Here is a 21,245-nt window from a genome sequence, read left to right as displayed (position 1 = left end):
CTGCTGGTGATGCTCAAGCGAGAAGAGACCTTCGGACCTCGGTTTGGTGTTGCGTTTCAACACGGGTGCCGTACTCCTTAGTTGGGTAGAGATTTAGGTAGGTCTTGCATCCACCAGTATAAATGCTAAGCCATGCACTTGCATTAACTGGTACCGTTGTTGCTTGTCACAGCGAATTTACGTGTTCAATCGAGCATTAAATGAAATTAAGTCATTTAATGTTCCCACTGTCTTTATTCACTCGATCGGAGGAGATCCGATCTTCAAACAACTTAGTTTAAATGAAGTTAAACATTTATTAAAGTAAAAATACTCCGTTTATTTCACAAATTTATACTTAGGCTTTAAGGGTTATTTTACCCAAGACGCGGTTTTTCAACCAGAGCACTTCGGTCTTCCACCGTTGTAACAGGACTGGCTAGATCCTTTGTCGTGTTCCTGAGGAAAGATACTGATCTGACTTTCCAATTAAGTTGGCTGATAACGTTCTCCTTGGGCGGATGCCAGGCGAGTTTTAATTAGTGTTGATAAGGTTCTCCTTAGGCGGATGCGAGGCGAGTTTTTAATTTGTGTTGCATCCGCTTTTGGGGCTCGGGTCGTAACTAGTAGTGATTGTGACCAAATGCTTTTGTCTCTGGGGCATTGGTCGCGTCGTGAGCGAAGATTGGCTTAGGGGATATTGTGTTGACGTGGGAAGCCGCGTATGTAACCGCGGAGCTCTGATTGTGGTCCCAAAATCAATCCGTGTCTTAAGAAGACCGCAAGATTAAGTCTCCACTCCAACTCTACGATGACAGAAACGCGAGATATCGCGTAAAATCGACGGTCAGAGGGACTGGCCGAAATCACGGAAAATTTAAAATTTACACGACCCCCGGGTCGTAAAAATTGGCAAACCGCAAAATCGTTGGATTGCTGTGAACGATACCTCGTTCGAACGGGGAGGTGGCCCAGAATCAGGAAATGCAAGAATTTTCACTCTACGATGACGGAAACGCGAGATATCGCGTAAAATCGACGGTCAGAGGGGCTGGCCGAAATCACGGAAAATTGAAAATTTCCACGACCCCCGGGTCGTAAAAACTGACAAAAACGCAAAATCGTCGGATTGCTGTGGACGATATCTCGTTCGAACGGGGAGGCGGCCCAGATTCAGATTCAATGTATCCTGATGGCCGAGGTTCGATTCATAGTAATGGTATCGTGTCATGAATGCTTTTTAAAATCGGACCGGATGTGAATGGACGATTTCATCGAATGCTGCTCTGCATCGTAAAATTATTGATTCAACTGAAAAGCAAAATTGAACATTTTGCGTGTAAAATCCTGAAATGTTTACTGCACTTGTTGGAATCAACATTCGTTCCTAGGCAACGCGATTATTGTTTTATCGATTAAACTGTTTGCTCAGTTGCGACTTTTGCACGTCATTCAGTTGAAACATTTATATTTTGAAGCATTTTGAAGAGGAGGTGGTAAATTTTGCAAAAAGATTATTTTTAGTACAAAAGGAGAAGGAAGCAAATCAGCATTTCGTAATGGCTATGGTATATTTAAAAGAACACAACGAAAACATTTACAACGCAGAGAGGATAATCAATGAACCACAATACCAGCATTCACTCCCGAATCAACAATCCCAGAAATCGTCGAAGAAGGGTTATCAAAAAGTGCTACCTCCTGATGTCTACGTCTCCAAGTTTCGTGCAATGGTCGAATCAGAAGCAAAGGCCCGAAAAGCAGGTCATAGAACGATGGGATACGCCAATACTCCATTGTCTCCACCGGACAAGTTTTTGAAGAAGAACCAAGGAATACGGTGGAAAAGCTCCACGGATCATAAGTGCATTAAGAAGAATATACCTCCTGTGCCGCGACATGATGAGGTTCCTGCAAAACCGCCAGCCCCAACAAAGTCGAAGGATAGCGAACAAAAGTCGAAGGAGACAATCAAATCCATTCCTAAACGTCCGCCACCACGCTATGTTGATACCCGTCATGGCACTGTACACGATCTATATTCGTCGGGTCTAATGCCCCATTATGTTTTCCGGCCAGCCTATGGTAAGATACCTGACTATATGTCACCAGGGAAAATACAACAGAGATACAAGGAAGGTTTTAAGGAATCAAATCAAAAACGTAACGGTGGGAATAGTTTTGGGCAACAGAATCAAGGAGAGAACGGCGCAAGGTATATTAGCCAGGAGGAAAGATGTTCTCTATTGACTGTAAGTATTAAGTATACAAACATTAGCTTAATTGTTTGGACGGGTAGACGCCAGTCTCCTCTGGGTTTACTCCGTATGTTGTCGCTACTCCTAGGCCAATTAGAATTTTTTCGGCGTTCTTTATTTTCATTTTAACAAGCTTCTGATTGTCAAATCTATTTGGAGAGCCTCGAGATCCAGAGGCGTCACATAAGGCTTCTCCGAGCCCTCGGTGCCACTTGATTTGAAACGTCCTGGGAGATTAGTTGCTCGGCGCGCTCAATGTCCTATTTCTGCCTTTGCTTCAACTCGCGAAGTTCCGCTCGATTCGCTATTTGTCGTCTTGGTTCGACATGTTTTCCTGGAGCAAATGTAGAATACGTGTCTCTAGACGTTGCCGCACCTTTCGGCCTCCCCTGGCTCAGCGCCCCTTCTTTTCACTTACCAGTGAGTTTTGCCTGACTGTGAGGTACCAAGCCCGATACTGAGCTAATATGATGGCTTTCCTTGGACGAGATCCAGAGTTTTGCTGTGGAAGAGCTGTGGTCTACGGCTAGTAAGGCGTCGGTCCTAGTCTGGAAGGGGCTGGTAATTGTCCGGATACATAGACCTTGACCGGGTATAGCATCAGATGGCTGCCTGAGAATAATTCTCTCTACTAGGAACCCTGGAATGGCTAAAATTCAATATATCCTACGGAACTGACTGTTTTTAGATAGCACTAAAAAGTTTTTGATATCTCAGTGAAACTCTTAGAAGTAGTTCCCAGAATTTATTCTGGAAGAGCAATGAAAGATTCTTATTGTTACCTTTGAAGGTTAAGGGATTGAATACTTCCTAGTGTTCTCGGGCCCCGACAGATGAGCTCAAGAGGTCCATCACACGAAACCGTAACAACTACTTTCGCTCAGGGCTAATTGGAGTTGCTACGCCTTTTTTTTTAACAGAGTCTCAGGCATGAAACCAGCAGAACTCTATCCCTAAAAAAGGTCAAGATCGGCTTGAAGCCAACTGGTGACCTACCTACTTAGTATAGAAGTCTATCTTTCAGTCGAATTTTATTTTGCATTTGCTAGAATCGATAGAAATACATAATTGCCGATTCTGAAATTGAGTACGGAAAGTTCAGACATCAATCTTCCTGCAGCCATAAAAAGTGCAATTAATCAATATGGATGAAGCGCATAAAAATGGTTACATAAAAAACAACGATTACTCGAAGGACATAGTGAGAACTGATGGGCATTGTTTAGATGGACGTATGAGTATTCGGAGTAAATCAGCACGGGAGATTCATTCGCTCTCTACGTTGACTCGCTTCAGGATAGTACTTTTCTATTGCTACGTACCAAAGCTTTTGGCGGAGACTTTCCATATCCTAAAACTTCCTTGAACTGAACCTTAATAGCCTGGTCTTCAGCAGACCGTAAATGGTGGCTTATGGTGCTCTATGTTTACCCTTTTATTATAGAGCCACGGCTTTACGCTATAGAAGCGTGTAGGTGCCACACTTGAGGTCAACACTCTATTGATACTTACCTTGGCACGTATCGAATGAGACACCGCCAGACAAAAGTATTCATACGTAACAATACGTTGCGTGTCAGCCACAAAAGTGTTCTTTCATATATTCACTATGCGAGTATTCATATTTACAAGCAGTAAATGTACCGTATCAGGCACAGCATAAACAAAAGTATATGGGCTTACTTACAGCTACGCGTAGCAGATATATTATAGGCCAAAACGTTCATACAAAATTATTCGTATAGGCGTCGTATGAAAACCAATCGAGGCTTCGTTTTTACCCTTTCAATTAAAGTAAACGTAGTAAATTTAATTGAGAACAATTTGCACTATTGCCACAACCAGTCGCACATCAAAGTATTCATCAAACCATACCAACAAAGTAATGTATCAGACATTCACAAACCGGTATGCCGTTGCACTACTTACTAAACACTTTCCCATCATCAGAGAACTAGCCTGGAACCGATTGACACATTACTTTGAGCTAGTCCTCCCGCTCTCCCGGCTTATGGAGACTTCAAGTTAAGGACTTGCTTTCACCAGTGGGAAGGGAGTTGTTAGCTCAAGGAATCCTTTGCCATCGGGTCCTTCCACCGGTCGACTCGATCTTCTTCGTGTCAAGTAGAACCTGAATGTAACTCATACCAGGACTCCATTTGCCTGCGTTCATTAGCGTCTCCCTGACAAAGTTCTCTGGAGAAGGCCCCCACGGATTTTAATTGCCAATGGGCAGCGTAGTCCATTTGGCTGGTTTTTCCAAGAGAGTTGCCACTCGGTAAGTGTACGTTGACGTTGTTCACGGGCAACCAACTTTCTTGCTCCATTAGAAGATATCTCATGGCAGATATAGGACCCCCAACAACATTGGGCTTAGCGGATTCAAGGCCAAGGCTGCTACTTTGATTTTCTCGAAGAATCTTATCTCGCTGGTTTTGACTCCATAGTTAACTCGTCGATCGATATGGGACGCAGGTTCGGGACTCTCTTTCTGGTAAAGATGACTACTTCAGTTTTTTTCCAGCGCAAGGCCGAAACCATAAGCTGTCATCCATCAACTTACACGTCTCATCAATATGCCAAGTCTACTTTCCGCCGTTTAACAATGTATCCGGCAATAAGTGCAGCAACATCGTATGCACAACTGACCAGGCGCGACTCTTCTGGCATATCGAACCTTAACAGGCTATCGTAGGAAGCATTCCAGAAGTTTGGCCTTAGGATGGATCTCTATGCTACTCCCGACGCGATTTCCATCCTCCTTCGGCCCTCCAACCTCTTGCAAAGAAGGGAGCGACCTCTCAGATAATCCCTCAATACCCGCAAGAGATAGCTCGGCACGTGCAATAAGTTTTTCCCTAGCACATTTGTCTATCTTTTGGAATTGAAAGCATTTTGAACATCAAGCGTTATGAGGAACAATATTTGTCGAGATTGGCGGCTGTGTGCCTCGTCTCGATGAACTGCTACATCCTCGAGGTCCATAACAGCCTCCACCGTGGTTCTCCGTGCTCTGAACCCGAAATGCCTTGGAGATAAGTCCCCGTCAGCATGGATGGCTTCAGCGAGTCTACTTCTGATGACATGTACAGAATACAGGGCAGTGGGTATGCAGAAGACTACTTAGGGTCTCCTTTTCCTTAGTTGATTAGCACGACCCTCGCTTCCAGCAAGAAGAAAAAATGGCCTCATCCAGGCAAACGTTGAATGCAAGCGGCAGGCTTGGCCGTTGACAGAACCCCAGTTTGGAAAGTTCCGCCGGAATACCATCAGGAGCTGTGCATTCTTATTTTTCATGGTGAGAACTGTCTCTTCGAGCTCCTTCACCTTCTGCGCTGTTGACATAAACCCATACAGGATGTACAATGAAGTCCATTTGATCATTACTTAATATGCAAGGTTTCCACAGAGAACCGATTTTCTGGGTGACAAGTTTATTGCTAAGTCCCCACAAGTCCCTATTTACCTCGTTGATTAAGTTCTGCAAGCTTCTGCTAGTTCTGCTTGCTCTTATCGCGTCGCGAAGTCTCCTTTTGGCTGATCTGTACTCCATCTTTGTAGCGTATGTGTTGTATCAAACAAAAGAGCTTATGACACTCCTTCCGTAGGTGGGCAATTTCTGCTGTTCACCAGTTATACATGCCCCGACGTGCGTGACAACCCTGCGGGCATGGAAGTTTATCGAAGTTTTCGAGACTTGTGCTGATAAGCGACCCCGAGGCGCCGTTCGCTTATCGTCCGCTTTGTATGTTCGACACAGCGGGGAAGCTGCTTGAGAAGCTCATCAAGCCAAGACTGACTGATACAATACATTCGCCAATACAATATTGTTTTAGAGCGTGGCGATCCACAATTGAGGTCATAGAGGAGGCGGTCCAAGCGGTGAAACTGGCTGAGGCATACGGTCATCACTGCTGCAAAGTGCACCACAGATGACACTAGATGTATGGAACACCTTCAATTATATGAGATGGAGCCACATGCTCGAGGCACTGGAAAATCGTTTCCATACTCCAGGCTACCTATTGCGAATATTGAGTGATTATTTAAAGAACCGTGCCATACTCTAAGAGACCCGGGAAGCGCAGCGTAGAAAAAAGTCACATCGGAGGCGGGTAAGAGATCTATCTTTAGTCCGGACCTCCGAAACGACTTATACGATAGTCTTCTACGGCTCGAAGTGCCTGATGAATAGCATCTGGTCGAATACGCGGATGATGTTGCGGCACTGGTTACCGCACGCATGGTTGAGAAAGCTCAACGCACACTGGGAATGGTGATACGGCGAGCAAGCAGATGGTTGGTGAACATGAATTCTACCTAACTCTGGCGAAAATCGAAGTCGTTGTCCTGACCAAGGAGAGGGTTCCCACAGTTTGCCCTATTCAGGTTGGTGACATCATGATAGACACGAAAATGAGCTTCTTCGAGCAGTGTCGCAACATGGCAGAAAAAGCTGCAGCTAAATGTTTTTGATTTGCGGCTGATGTCCAACATCGGAGGTCCCGCATCCAGCAGGCGTCGCTTGGTGATTATTGCGATTCAGTCTGTCTTTCTTTCATCATCATCATCATCAACGGCGCAACAACCGGTACCCGGTCTAGGCTTGCCTTAATAAGGAACTCCAGGCATCCCGGTTTTGCGCCGAGGTCTACCAATTCGATATCTCTAAAAGCTGTCTAGCGTCCTGACCTACGCCATCACTCCATCTTAGGCAAGGTCTGCCTCGTCTTCTTTTTCTAACATAGATATTGCCCTTATAAACTTTCCGGGTGGGATCATCCTCATCCATACGGATTAAGTGACCCGCCCACCGAACCTATTGAGCCGGATTTTATCCACAACCGGACGGTCATGGTATCGCTCATAGATTTCGTCATTGTGTAGGCTATGGAATCGTCCATCCTCATGTAGGGGGCCAAAAATGTTTCGGAGGATTCTTCTCTCGAACGCGGCCGAGAGTTCGCAATTTTTCTTGCTAAGAACCCAAGCCTCCGAGGAATACATGAGGACTGGCAAGATCATTGTCTTGTACAGTAAGAGCTTTGACCCTATGGTGAGCCGTTTCGAGCGGAACAGTTTTTGTAAGCTGAAATAGACTCTGTTGGCTGACAACGACCGTGCGCGTCATCGTATCTATTATTGGTTGTGATTTTCGACCCTAGATAGGAGAAATTGTCAACGGTCTCAAAATTGTATTCTCCTATCCTTATTCTTCCTTTTTGACCAGTGCAGTTTGATATTATTGGTTGGTTGGTTTTCGGTGCTGACGTTGCCACGATATACTTTGCCTTGCCTTCATTGATGTGCAGCCCAATATCTCGCTCATTGAGCTCGCTTGAGATTAGTACCCTGTATTGACTCAGATACTCATTCACAGCTGAGTCGGCTGTTATCCGACGTCAAATCATGATACAAATGCCACCAGCGAAATTTGAACCGCGACCTTCCGTACGACAACCTGTGCTCTAACCACTCAGCTATCCCGCGGGGATATGAGCGGAAAAGTGAGGGTGGTTTTAGTGAGTGAGAATCCCACAAACTTCTGAAACCTAGCGCAACAGCATCTTTTTAAGACCTCCTCTTCCTCCAAACATTCAGCCGCTCAAAACTCAGTGCAATAAATTCTCGTGAAATACAAGACTTTGACTTTCTATAACTTTGATAATAATAGGTGGATTACCTGCAAACTTTCCAGAATTATTATTGCCCGGATACGGTAGAACCTCGCTCAAAAAAAAAAAAAAAATCAAAGAAAAAAACAGCTCCCGTACCCGGAAGTTCATTACATAAAACAGAGGGAAAACATACATTTTCCTTGAAAATTTATTATCTAAAAGATCTTTAATTTCTTCTGATTTTACTTATGCAAAGTATATTTATATTTTTTCACAGGGTCTCAAGCAAAATTGGCAAAAACTGCAACAACGATATCAAGGTCTCTCCGTTCTCACCGATACAGAGCCCAAGAAACAAGTCAAAATGAATCTCGAGCGGGAACTCAAACAACTCGAGCAGGACATAATGCTTCTCGAAAACAATCCACATATTTACGTTTGCGATAATGCCAATCAATGAAAATCAGTCGTTTTAACATTTTCTCTAAATCTGCATTTGCAATCAATCATTTGAATTAAACTTGTGCAAATTTACAGCGGTTCCTTCACTGCATCGCCGTCTGGCGTGCAGAGCTACCAACTTGACGCACGCACCGCTCATTTCTGTGTGGTTTTGTTTTCATACGTCCAAGGCGTGCGGGTATAGTTCGAGAGGGAGCTTGTCGGCGGAGTGTAGTTTTTGATTGCAATTTATTTTCGTTTAAACGAGTAATATTGTGCTTTGTGCGGTTAATAAAGTTAGGAAAAAGCGGAATAAGATTCAGTTGTTTGATTTTTCTTGTTTGGTGTCGAATAACTTTGAAATTCGTGATAAAATGGCGTCAACACAAGTCTCGAATAAGCCGGGAACCGGCTGGCCGCGGCGGAGTAGTCAAGGTCCTGATGGCCAACAACTGAATTCGCATAAAGTTTCGCCTAATCAATCGGTGACCATTAACCGTACAATTAATCTGTAAGTATTTTGCGTTTTGTTGGGAAATTATGATGATGGTTTACTTAGCGAATGTAGCCGCATATTTGCGTCCATGTTTTCATTTGACTCTTTTAAATTTGCCAGGGGATGGTTTATAGAGATTGTCCTCAAGTTGTTATCAAATTCTATTACCAAGGCAAGCATTGCTCTTGCAGTTTATAAAGTTTCAGGCGGTAATAGTTACCCATAGGTGCTTTGTTTTATTGGAGGTTATGTTCGTCCTGATTTAAGTCTCATTTCGAAAATAACGGGAAGAACGCGGGTAAGAGATCAATTGTTGTAGGTTGTAATGCGTATTCTCCGGGAAGTAGCGGTACATCGCTTAGCTGATTGCTGAAAGAGGAATTCACCTCCATCTCAGCGGCCTCACCCGACTTCTATCGACCCACAAATTGTTGATTTTGTTTTGTTTTACGAGGTCCCGGCAAGCTAGCAAGGCTGTACCGCATCGATCCGGTTTACGATGACTCCCGCCACCAATGGAATGGCAAGCAGTGTTGCCTATGATGCAAACGTTCTGGATGTGTTTATGATGCAATTCATAGAAATGTTCTACGCAGTTTTGGGCAGTCTTACTAGGTTAGCAGTCAAAAGTATGACGTCACGGTGTCCCGTTGATACTGGTCCACATCTTTGAAGATGCTGGACAGGGAAAAGGAGACTGATTGGAACTTATTTCACAGCTGTAAAGAAAGTGGAAAAGAAAATAAAACAAGCGCGGGGTGTGGGGCTTTGGGGTGATTATTGAAGCAGAAATACAGCACACGAATCGTAAAAAAAGAAAAGCGGCAGGATTAGGTTAGACATGGAAGGTAAAAGGGGTGAAAACATCAGTAGGAGAGGGAAGCAAAACTGGTCTTCGGGCTCGCCGAAACCCATATTGCCGCTCTGAAAGGCCACCCGCAAGCTCGATGAACGGGAGCAGCCTGTTGTATATCACCCTCTCCAACATCTTCCCCATGGTGTCTAAGAGACAAATAGGGCGATATGAAGAGGGCACGCCGGGTGGTTTTCGGGGCTTCGGTAGCAAGACCAGCTTCTGCCTCTTCCACTGGGCGGGAAACACTCCTTCCGCCATGCATGATTCGAATATGCTTGCGAACCACCTTGGTCTGGCCTTGACCGCCACCTTCAGAGCCCTGTTCGGAATTCCGTCCAATCCCGGAGCCTTGCTGTCCCCAATACGTCTGCAGATTTCCCAAAGTTCCTCTTCGGTAACATCAGGGATCGAGAAGACGTCCTGCTGAGCTGCCAGTTGGGGTTCTCTTTCGTCCTGCTCCTGCTGCGGGAAAAGAGTTGCAATTATTTGCAACAAGAGCCGTGGGCATGTCACCTGAGGTGATTTTCGCCCGCAGATCTTCTTCATTACAACTTGGTAGGCTGTACCCCACGGATTCGTATTAGCCTCCATGCAGAGCTTCTGGTAGCATTCCCGCTTGCTTCTCCGAATGGCCTTCTTAAGGTTGCTTCGCAAGTCCCTGTATTCCTCTTCACGCTCCTGGTGCTCCGGCCTTCCCCTTGTCCTGTGGGAAAGTCTCCTCGCTCGGAGACAAGAGGATCTCAAGGCAGCGATCTCCGTGTTCCACCAGTAGTTTGGCCTCTTGCCGTGGTGCAAACGTCGTCGTGGCATCGTAGCGTCGCATGCTTCGGTTACACACTGAGACAGCTGTTCCATCCGGATCATGGGCTCCCTCCAATGCGGCCAGGAATGTCTCCTCGTCGAAAGCTCCGATAGACCAGCAAACTGCCTTAGTCTTTCCACCTCCAGAGCGTCGTTGACTGCTTCCCCGGTTCCCAATGCAGAGGAAGATGGCCTGGTGGTCACTGTGGGTGTAGTGCTCACTCACTTGCCAAGCCATCCCCCTCACCAGTGAAGTGCTAACAAATGTCAGGTCAACGATCGAACCCGACCCTCTTCCTCGAAAGGTGGGCACGCATCCAACGTTGGCCAGCACGATGTCCAGCTCCGCAAATGACTCCAACAGAATTTGACCTCTGGTGTTCGTCGATCGGCTTCCCCACTCCAGGGCCCACGCGTTGAAATCGCCCGCAATGATTTTAGGGCTGCGGTTTCTAGCATCCAACACCAGACTGTCTAACATCTCCTCATATTCTGCTAAGGTTGCACTAGGAGGAGCGTAGCAGCTGTAAATATGGACACCGTTGACCTTCGTCCTTATAAAACCGGCTGCCGGGGGGGCCATGACTTCCTGAATGGCCTGTCTTCCGCACGCCCAGATTGCGGCGTTGCCAGACGCATCCACCGCCCAAGTCGCACCGCCGTAGTTTCTGTACGGCTCGCAAATAACCGCGACATCGACATTCGACTCTCGAATGGTTTGCGAGAGCAGGTCCTGAGCTGCCTCACAGTGATTGAGATTGATTTGTATCAATCTCATTTGCCTGTGCGGTTCAGCTCCCTCCTATATACCGGACATCTGCTGCTTCCCGCAATATGCCGGTCGTCCACGCCCTCTTTCCCACTACATAACATACACCGTGGATCTCCGGTGCAATCTTTGATGAGGTGGCCCTCTTCCCCACACTTCCTGCAACTCCTCGACCTATCATGCTGGCTAGTGCATGCCGCCGCAAAATGGCCGAAATCGAGGCATCTGAAGCATCTCTTTAGAGAGATTTGCTCCCTGAGCCTGCACACGACCCAATCTACTCTTACCTTGCCCGCGGTAATTAACTTAATAGCTGATTCCGCCGGCAAACTAATAATAGCGGTCTGTGTGCCACCATATGCCTTCTTCATCCTTCTTATGGAACTCTGGTCTATATCACCAAGGTTGAACTGTTGCTTCAGCGCAGCACAGATGTCCTCCCGTGAGGTGACTTCATCTAGGTCCTTGCATTCGACCACTATCTCCTGTTTCCGAGCTCTTACCTCAGCTTCCTCTCCAAGTACACTTTCCACCTTCCCGCGGAAGTTATCGGCCGACTTGTCGGCGGATTTACTTAACTCCAGCATCAGATCCCCTCTCTGTGTTCGCCTGATACGGCTCACACTATCCCCCAAATCCTTCAATTCCGGGTCTGACTTCACCTTTCGGAGGATGTCGGCATAGGACATATTTCCCTTCTTGGAAATAATTATTATTTCCGGGCGGAGCTTCTTTTTGTCCTTTTTCCTCTTGTTGCTCACCTTAGTCCATTGTTCGGGCCTCCGGGCGTTGGTTTCTTCCACTTTTGTAGGTGTTGTGGCTGCAATCGTGAGATTACCGAGTTTCGCGAGTACTCTCGCCGGCTCCGCCTTCTTTGGTGAAGAGGCTTTTTTCTTCTTCGGGACTTGCTGTGGTCCAAGAGGCTCGCTGGTATCGTCTCTAGCCCGTTTTCCTGTCTTCCCGCCTGCTTTATCACGGGGAGGTGTCACCTTCGTTTCCCTTGTGATCTTGCCAACTGACGCTTGGGAATTCTTTTCTTCGAGTGCCTTGATATAAGACAATTTAATGCCTCTTATCAAGGCTCGAATATTTTGGTGGATATTCCGCCTCTCCTTGATGAACTCGCACAGTTCATTTATTCGTTCCCCGAGTGTAACGAACGCCATTCCGGTATGTTCCCGTTTGCTTTCGCGCCTTGCGCCACAAGGAATGATCTCGATTAAGGGACTATTCGTATTTCTTTCAGAATCCCGCGACGAATCTCGACTACCAAAAAGAACCATTGTTCTCGGTGGTGATCTCCCAAGCTTCGAACTCCTCCTAAAGGGATCCGGTGTGGACCTAATTTCCACTCCACCATTATCTCTTGTAGCATTAGATGCCACAGTAGCCAAGTTTCCCACTACTGAGGCACTGCGGTCGTTGGATATCGACGGCCGGGAGCCCGCTTGCTCACTCCCAAAAACCACCGGCACTGGGTTTCCGAAGCTCTGCACCGTAAAAAAACTACTTTTCTCCTCTTCCATATTTGGTTTAATTTCTGGGTGTCCTTCCCATAGCCAATTTTTATCCACGGGTGGGCGTTTACTTCCCACCTACCCGGCCTGCGCATAAGCATGCCCATACACGCACATCTCCGGATGCGTGCATGTGCACGCCCATGACACATTCGCCGAGCATTCCCTTATCCGCACGAAGGGACGCGCCTGATGGGAGATTTGGCAACTCCGCACAGGATGAGGACCTTAAAAGCTTGAAGAGGGTCAGTGATATTTAGGATTTTCTTTAACTTAACCGTACCTAACAATTTGATTGCTTGGACACTGGCCAGTAGCTCAACCGGGAGAACCGAGATTGTGAATGTCCAGGGCATAGAGCAGAGCTATTGCACCTTTGAGCACTTCCGGCGTTTGAGCCGTCGACGAGGTCAGGATCCTAAAATCATGAGCTTCCCATTTTTAGGTTTCGATTTCACAACGTGAACCAAGATCCGCTTTGAAAGAGGATTCGTCGCCTTCGTAGGGGTTTAATATCGAGAAGTGCTTGAACTCGATGGGGATTACGTCTGCCCCTGAATTTTCTAGAATTTGCTGATAAGGGCATAAACGGAAGGGAACATTTTGGCATTCTCTTTTGCCACTAGTAAGGTTTTCCTGTATGAGAGGAAGGAGGAGGTTCGCCCGCTAGAGCAAAGATGACATGTGTCGGTGAAAGCTAAGAGTGAGCAGTGAGAGATTCAATTTTCTTCTCAATGGGAGCGAATACTGCGGCGGAGGCACAGTCAAGAATTGGTCTGACAATCTCTCTAAATAGCTTGAGGGCTTCTCTAAGGTGGAGTCCACCGTGGCGAAATTTATGATCCTGGTCGCCTTTTTGGCCTTGTCCGAGATATATTCAATGTACTCCTTGATTGTGAGAGAGGCGGTGATGATTTTTTTTCCAGGAAAGTGGTTGACTTTTACGCTCAGATGTCATTGATATGTGAGCTTGAGTACATAGACCCGAGAACGATCAAAATAAATCGTGCAGAGAGGTCATAAAAATTTGTGGATTACCCGAGGACACATTCTTGGTGGGAATGTCGTTGTTAATCGGGAAGTGATGGCCCTGCATGGTTAATTTTCTAATCCATAGGATGTCAGCCATGATTCCTATGAAAGATAGGTCTATCCTCTCGTAGGCTTTACCGATGTCCAGGGATAGACCAAGAACAGGTTTTTGTGGCCTTTCTAAATGGCGATGTGATGCGAAATGATTGCGAAACTTGCTGTTATCGGCTTTGAAAATATAAGCGAAAGGTTGTGTACTCTGCGTTTGCGAGGCACGTTCACGCCCCTACAGAGCAGACTGCAGAGTCGGAGAAGGATACCTTCTACTAGGCAATTGAGCGGACCCTCGAAGTCTGTCCCAAGTATAATATCAAAATCATACTTAGAAATTTCACCAGTCAAGTAGGGACGGAGCCCGTATTCAGGCGATGCGTCAGGTCCCACAGCTTACATAGGGATACCAATGATAACGGACTGCGGATTATCCAATTAACAGTGTCATATGAAATGGTTGTTGGAAGTACCTGGTTTGCGCGGAAGGTGGTCCACAAACATACAAGGGCCTCTCCAGACGGGACCACTTTCAATCAAATTGACCACGTGTTGATTGATTGCCGTCACCTCTCAGCTTTGATGAATGTCAGAACATATAAGGAGGTCAATATAGACTCGGACCACTATCTCGTTGGCATGGTGCTCCGAGCTCGAATTACGACACCACCTACAATTCTCTCTGACTATCAGGTGAGACTGAATACTGAAGCCATTCACAACACAGCCCTCCGCAATACCTATAAGGCCGAAGTGGATGTTGCAATAACCGCAGTCAACAGAGATACTCGAGATGGAGCATCAACAAATGATCTTCACAATCACTTGATGCGGCCACAAAGATACTTGGCCCCAGCCGCAAGAAAAGTCGGAACGTCTGGCTTGACGATGAATGTAAGCTAGCTACGGAACGGAAGAATGCTGCATACCGAGTAATTTTGTATTCTCAAAGAACGCGGGCACGCGCAGAGACTTATCATGAACTCCGTCGAGCGGAGAAGCGACTTCACAGACGAAAAAAGGAAGCTTGGGAGAACCAACAAGTCTGTGAACTAAAAAAGTACAGAGAGCAACCGCATCAGGAGCGCAAGTTTTTCCAACAAGTCAGCAGGATGAAACCTTATACACCTCGATGCTCATCTTGCCGAGACAAAGGGGGAAATCTGATTTCTGACAGAATGGGCATATTAGAGCGATGAGTTGAGTACTTTGATGAGCTACTGAACAACCTGAATATTGGCGAGTTAGAAGGTCCCGCCACCACCAAGTATAGGAGAAACAGTCCGTGGAATTGATCAGCTTAAAAATCGTAAGTCGCCCGGAGCCGATCGAATTACAGCTGAATTCGTTAAATATGGAGGCGACCAATTACACCAAGTGGTTCATCAACTTGTGCTCAAGGACCAAATACGCGAGCATGGTTACCAACGTGAATAAAACTTTAGATATTTTAGAGACACTACTTCTGGGCTGCGTCCTTCGTTTCCTCGCTCTTGGCGATTCCTTCACAGTCGAATGCTCCTGATTGACATGACGTTCTTTAATCTGTTGTAGCGTCCAATTGGTGACTTGTTCGTCCTTCGGGCACACTTTGGTGATAGGACGTTTAATGAAATTGTGAGCTGTCTTGATGGTTACGAGTCTAACTAAGTCATCGCTTCCAGAATGCAACGCTGGGATTCTGCCCAGTGGCCAATGCATTGATCGACAATTTTCAATCCTGATGAGCACCAAGTCTCCTTCATGTATCTCCTGGTTTGTCGTAAACCATTTTGCCCTTTGCTGCAGTTGTATCAAGTACTCCAGATTCCATCGTTGCTAAAATTGTTCGTTTAATTTCTGCACTAACTGCAACTTATGCGTGAGACGACCTTCAGTGTTATCATCTGGTACTTACACAAACATTGTCCGGTTAAGAAATGACCTGTAGTTAACGCTGTGAAATCGTTAGGATCGCTGCTAACCGGTGTTAAAGGTCTTGAATTCATCAGGCTTCAATTTGCGTTAGCACCGTGTATATTTCCTCTATGTTTAGGACGTGGCTACTGATTGTTTTGGATAGGTGCCACTTCATAGATTTTACCGCGGCTTCCCAGATACCGCAGAAATGAGGGCTGCCTGGTGGGATGAATTTCCAATTTATATTACTTCCCGCCAATGTTAGCTGCGCTTCATCGACCATGCTTTTGAAATTCTTTAGCAATATTTTATTTGTTCCAATGAAATTCCATCCATTGTCATTGAGCCGGGTATGAACCATTCCTCTGCATGCCACGAAGCGTCTAATGGCCGCGATCCATGTATTTGCTGTCAAATCACTTACCAATTCGAGATGTATTGCTTGCGTAACCAAACAGACGAAGAGGACGATGTATCCTTTCAGTGTTTTAGTTCCCCTTCCACTGCTCGATTTGATGGATATAGGGCCAGCATAGTTAACACCGCTTCGTGCAAAAAGTTTCCCTGGGCGAACCCGCTCGATAGGCAATTCCCGCATCAATTGTTGGGTCGGTCTGGGAAACATATCAAGCAGTTCCTTATTAAAGATTTTATCGCAGTCAAGCCGTTTATGATCCAATACTTCTCTCGTATTGTACTAAGGACCAACTGCGCTCCTCCATGAAGCATTAGGTGGTGATTATATTTAATTATCAGATAATTATCAGATTTTGTTCTCGCAAACCGAACTCGGTTGTATCCTTCCCCCGACCCTGAGCAAATGCTCTGAATCTACAAATGGGTGAAATCGAGTCCTCGATCAATGTTCGTATTCATCAAGCACGACTTGTCATTACGGATTTCCTTGTTGACCATGGCTTTGTCGGTGTACACGTTTGTTTTTGGCAATTTCTTGCAATCTTCCGATAACCACGTTGCTCCTTCCCACCATAGGCTGTTTCCTATTTAACTCTGAGGAAAGGTTCCACGAGATATCAGCTGGATTGATCTTGCCATTGAGCGACATCAGAATTCGAATGTATTAGGCTGATTCAATTAGCGACAAATGTTTTCCATTTAAATGTTTGTTTTTGTATCCACTGGAGAACTATGGTGGAACTTGTCCAATAGTATGGTTTGATGTAGGAACATCTGTGTGCTTCCAATGTAGGTTTCATGAGTTTGGCCAATAAAACTACTCCACACAACTTTAATCGAGGAGTCGATAGCACCTTCAAAGGGACCACTTTGGCTTTAGACGTGGGTAGCCTTGTTGTAATCGTACCATCGGAACCCTGGATACGGTCGTATATAACTGCTGCGTACGCAGACTCTGAAGCATCACAGAATCCATGAATCTGAAGACGATCATTAGCCTCATATCGTAACCAAGGAGGAATTGACACGCTTTGTAAGGTAGGCAACTGCTAACGAAATGCCATCCATCTCGTACTGTCGTTCATCGTCAATAAGCTCATCCCAGCCCGTTTTGTTATCATTTTTCCTATGATGACGCATGGTTGTAGCCAACCGATGGGATCAAACGGTTTCAAAATTTCTGACAGCAATTGCCGCTTCGTCATTTTTTCCCTTCTAGTTCTGGGTTCAAATTTACTTTGAAGGTGAATGCGTCCTTAACCAGATGCTACGATGGCATAGTGTTTTGATATCTTCCGTAGTATTGATATCTGAGGCAATTGGACTTCCCGGTCATTTTCTGGAATCTTCTCAATTGCCGAGTCGTCGTTCGCGATCCATTTTCGCAGTTGGAAACCTCCTTTGCTGAGTAAAAAGTATAAAGTCCTGTTGCAGCTGACTAACTTCTTCGATGGTGGCACCACCGGACAGAACATCGTCAACATCAAAGTCTTTTTCCAACACTTGACATGCTTTAGGAAAATTCAAGCGTTCGTCATCTACTAGCTGTTGCAGAGTTCGAATCGCCAGATAGGGACACTGGCTGTTCCATAAGTGACAGTCGCCAGTTTGAAATGATTCAGTGTTTCCGATGGATGATTTTTCCATAAAATGCGTTGAAAATCTTGATCCTTTTTGTGGATATCGACTTGTCGATGCATCTTCTCGATGTCTGCGGCAATGACATACCTGAACGTACGCCATTTCGCCATTAGAACGTGGATAATGTTCTTCTGTAACGTGGGTCCAACCAGCAAGAGATCGTTGAGCGATTTGCCGGTGGGAGGTTGTCTGTGATGCGTTGAACACCACTCTAAGCTTTGTTGTTGTGCTCTTTGTCTTGCAGATTGCATGATGTGGCAATAGTTGCGCTTTGCTTTTGGCTGTTGCTCCTCAATTTCCCAAAATTTCCACAGCAGCTTCTCCGTGCTTTCTTCGGTGCTAACCATGGATATTATGCCTGCACCTGTGTCTATTGCATGTGTTGGCCCAAGCAGTAACCATCCAATTTTGGTGTTAATGGCGCGTGGAGATCCTTTCTTAAATCCATGTAGGAGTAACGAATGGTACACATCTGCCCCTAGTAGCACGATGATGTTGCCGTAAGCAGGATCAGCCAGATCTTCCAAGTTCAATCTGTTGGGTAGCTGGGCCTTATTCTCCAGAGCAGGGCAGACATTTTTGATGCTCGGTATGATTGAGCTTCAGATCACCATTCCTTGCTTTGATCCACCAGGAAACTTGACCTCTGGTTTGTATTGCCGATTTAGCACCCAAACCAAATATGACTTTAGCGCTAAGCCGTTTGACGTTAAGCAATTGCGCAGCTGCCTCCGTGATAAAGCTTCATTGGGACCCGGAATCAATCAATTCTCTGAGAAAAATAAATTGTCCGATTGCGTCCCGTACTTGAATTCTTGCTGTAGCCAGCAGAATGGTTGACTCGGTATCATTTTTGGCTATCAAGGCGTGTATATCGGGAACAAACGGCCTCTGATGCCTTTACCGCGTCGGTATGTAGCAGCGTATTGTGTTTCCGAGAGCGCAGCCGACATCGACTATTGGATGGGCATTTATTTACGTTATGCCCCTTCTTAAGGCAGTTATAACACAATCTCCTGTTCCGAACAGTGTTCCTTCGTTGCTGGAGGACTTGAACTTGCTGCATTGGTGTATATGATGATCCTTTTGACACATGTCGCATTCGGTAGCGTCGTTGGCCACGAACGTTTCGATCCTTTTGCTCTTCTTCGGAGAACCAGGAGCTTCTAAAGTTCGCAAGAGATCAGTTAAAAAATCCATAAATACTGATAGGTTCGGAATATCGAGTGACGCCCCTTACGATGTCTCCCATAGACGTTTCGACTCTTGATCTAGTTTCTGAACAATCGTGTAAGTTATCAGTAGATCTCAGTATTCAACGTTCAGGCCGATTCCTTCCATATTAACTAGAAACTCAGAGGTTGCGTCCATGGTCAGCTTGATAGTTGCATCTTCTCCTTTGCTATTGGCATGCTATGGAATTTCCGCAAGTATTCCAAGCGATCGCCCCTTTTGTTTTCAAAGCGTTTTCGTAAGAGTTTCCACGCTTTTCGGTAGTTATCGTTGCTGACCTCCAGATGTGGCACTATCCTGGCATCCTTCCCCTGTAGGTGAGTTTTTAGGTATTACATCTTCTCTACAGGAGAGATTCCTTCGTTGTTATTCGCGATAGACTTGAAAAGGTCGTTGAAAGCCCTCCATTGGCTATAGTCTCCGTTGAACTTGAGAATAGCCATTCGCCCCAGCCGTATCAGCCCTGGGCCAGCGGATGATTGCCCATCCTTCCCTTTTTATCCCTGTCTGGAAGCAGGTGAGAAGGTCTATGTAGATATCCTCCGTCAGTCCATACTCCTTCGTATATTCTTCCCGCTGGTCCGAAGTAAGTTTTATTTTGGATAGTACCACGGAGTGTAATTCCGTGCATGAAGTCCACAATTGCTTAAGCCGTTCCACCCTTGCTTCGAAGTACCCTAGTGAATGACGATCCTGGCTGTCCTTCCCAAAATTGCAACTCAGTTTGGCGATGCTCGCAAAATTGTTCCGTTGGAGAGTCCTATTGCTGGTTTCTGTCATTTTCGCTTGCACTTGCACTAAGGAAAACAAAGGGATAAAGTAATCAGTAATTCTTTATATCAGTGGAAGTTACAAATTCGTCTGCACCAAATTATTTGGGTAATAATTTAACGGTGGAGATTGTAAATCGTACTTTTCACTAAAGAATCCAATTACTTTCTCTGATAGCCGGCTCGACGGACCACGTTGATTAACCAGTCAAGCCCCTTATTTCAGTATTTAATTGTATTAAAATAATGTAACTTTTATCAATAATACATTTTTTATTTTATTAAATTTCCAGATATCCTCTCACAAATTATACATTCGGAACAAAGGAACCACTTTTCGAAAAAGATCCTTCAGTTCCTGCTCGGTTTCAACGGATGCGCGATGAATTCGATAGAATCGGAATGCGTAGATCGGTTGAAGGTGTTTTACTCGTACATGAACACGGTTTACCGCACGTACTTCTCCTACAACTCGGTACAACATTCTTCAAATTGCCTGGCGGAGAATTGAACGCCGGCGAAGATGAAGTTGAGGGATTGAAACGTCTCTTGTCTGAAGTAAGTTTTCAGTGATTACAAAAGATTGTTTTTCTTGTTCAGTTAATGTAGATTCCGTCTTCGAGTTCCAAGCGTTGCTTATATTGTATTATTTTTTTCAGACTTTAGGCAGACAAGATGGCATTAAACAAGACTGGATTGTTGAAGATACAATTGGAAACTGGTGGCGACCGAATTTCGAACCGCCCCAGTATCCTTATATTCCACCGCATATTACGAAACCCAAGGAACATAAACGACTATTCCTCGTGCAGCTTCATGAAAAGGGTAATGTGATCAAAAATTATTGTAAAAGTTTAGTTATTATTTAAATTCGGGTTCAAATTTATATCAAACATATCCGTTTTCGCAGTAGATTAATTTAAGAATCATAATTGGAGTAATTCATGGAATTCATGGGCATAAATAATTGTTCATCATCAGTTAAGGAAGGAGACAAATTATTATAAAATGAATGAATTTTCAGTCGAATATCGCGAAATCTATGCTAAATTTGCTTCGGTACTTTCCGATACGTTCAGGTCAAAGTTAATAATTTAGAAGTAATATTTTAGTTTCTAAGACGGTGAAACTATTAGAAACGCTATCAAGTGGTTTCGATGGATATGAAAAGATAAAGAAATTGATTTTTCGCAAATCAGATAGGACTATGAACACAGTGCAGTTATTTGCCAAATCATAATTTACAGGAATTATCTAAAACTTCAACAAATCTGAAATTCCGCATTCACATCTAGCAACATTGAAAAATCTTAGTTTCTTCAATTACTTTGAAGTGGAAGGTATATTATATGGTTTCCACAGCATTTTAAGATTTATCGATTAATGATTAGATATTTACTCGTGCATTTTCCTTTTTTTCTTTGGTCTAATGGTGGCTTCTGGCTACAAAAAAAGAATCTTTTACAT

At 45.0% G+C, this 21,245-nt stretch overlaps 2 protein-coding genes across 2 annotated transcripts in view; both read left to right on the top strand.

Moving 5' to 3' along the window:
- Positions 1–1,403: 1,403 nt before the first annotated feature.
- Positions 1,404–8,614, top strand: LOC119647459 (enkurin). Its single transcript, XM_038048391.1, has 2 exons — positions 1,404–2,231; positions 8,133–8,614. The coding sequence occupies exons 1-2, from the start codon at positions 1,539–1,541 to the stop codon at positions 8,313–8,315; spliced, it is 876 nt and encodes a 291-aa protein (XP_037904319.1). The 5' UTR covers positions 1,404–1,538; the 3' UTR covers positions 8,316–8,614.
- Positions 8,351–21,245, top strand: part of LOC119647460 (cleavage and polyadenylation specificity factor subunit 5) — a 153,091-nt gene continuing 140,196 nt past the window's right edge. Inside the window, exons 1-3 of the mRNA XM_038048392.1 lie at positions 8,351–8,807; positions 20,072–20,336; positions 20,438–20,603. Of these exons, the coding sequence (XP_037904320.1) occupies positions 8,671–8,807; positions 20,072–20,336; positions 20,438–20,603 (568 nt within the window). The 5' untranslated portion in view covers positions 8,351–8,670. The remainder of the gene's footprint in view (positions 8,808–20,071; positions 20,337–20,437; positions 20,604–21,245) is intronic.

This window comes from Hermetia illucens, chromosome 2, assembly GCF_905115235.1.
Source record: "Hermetia illucens chromosome 2, iHerIll2.2.curated.20191125, whole genome shotgun sequence".
Taxonomy (NCBI): domain Eukaryota; kingdom Metazoa; phylum Arthropoda; class Insecta; order Diptera; family Stratiomyidae; genus Hermetia; species Hermetia illucens.
This window is presented reverse-complemented; position numbering and strand designations above follow the sequence as displayed.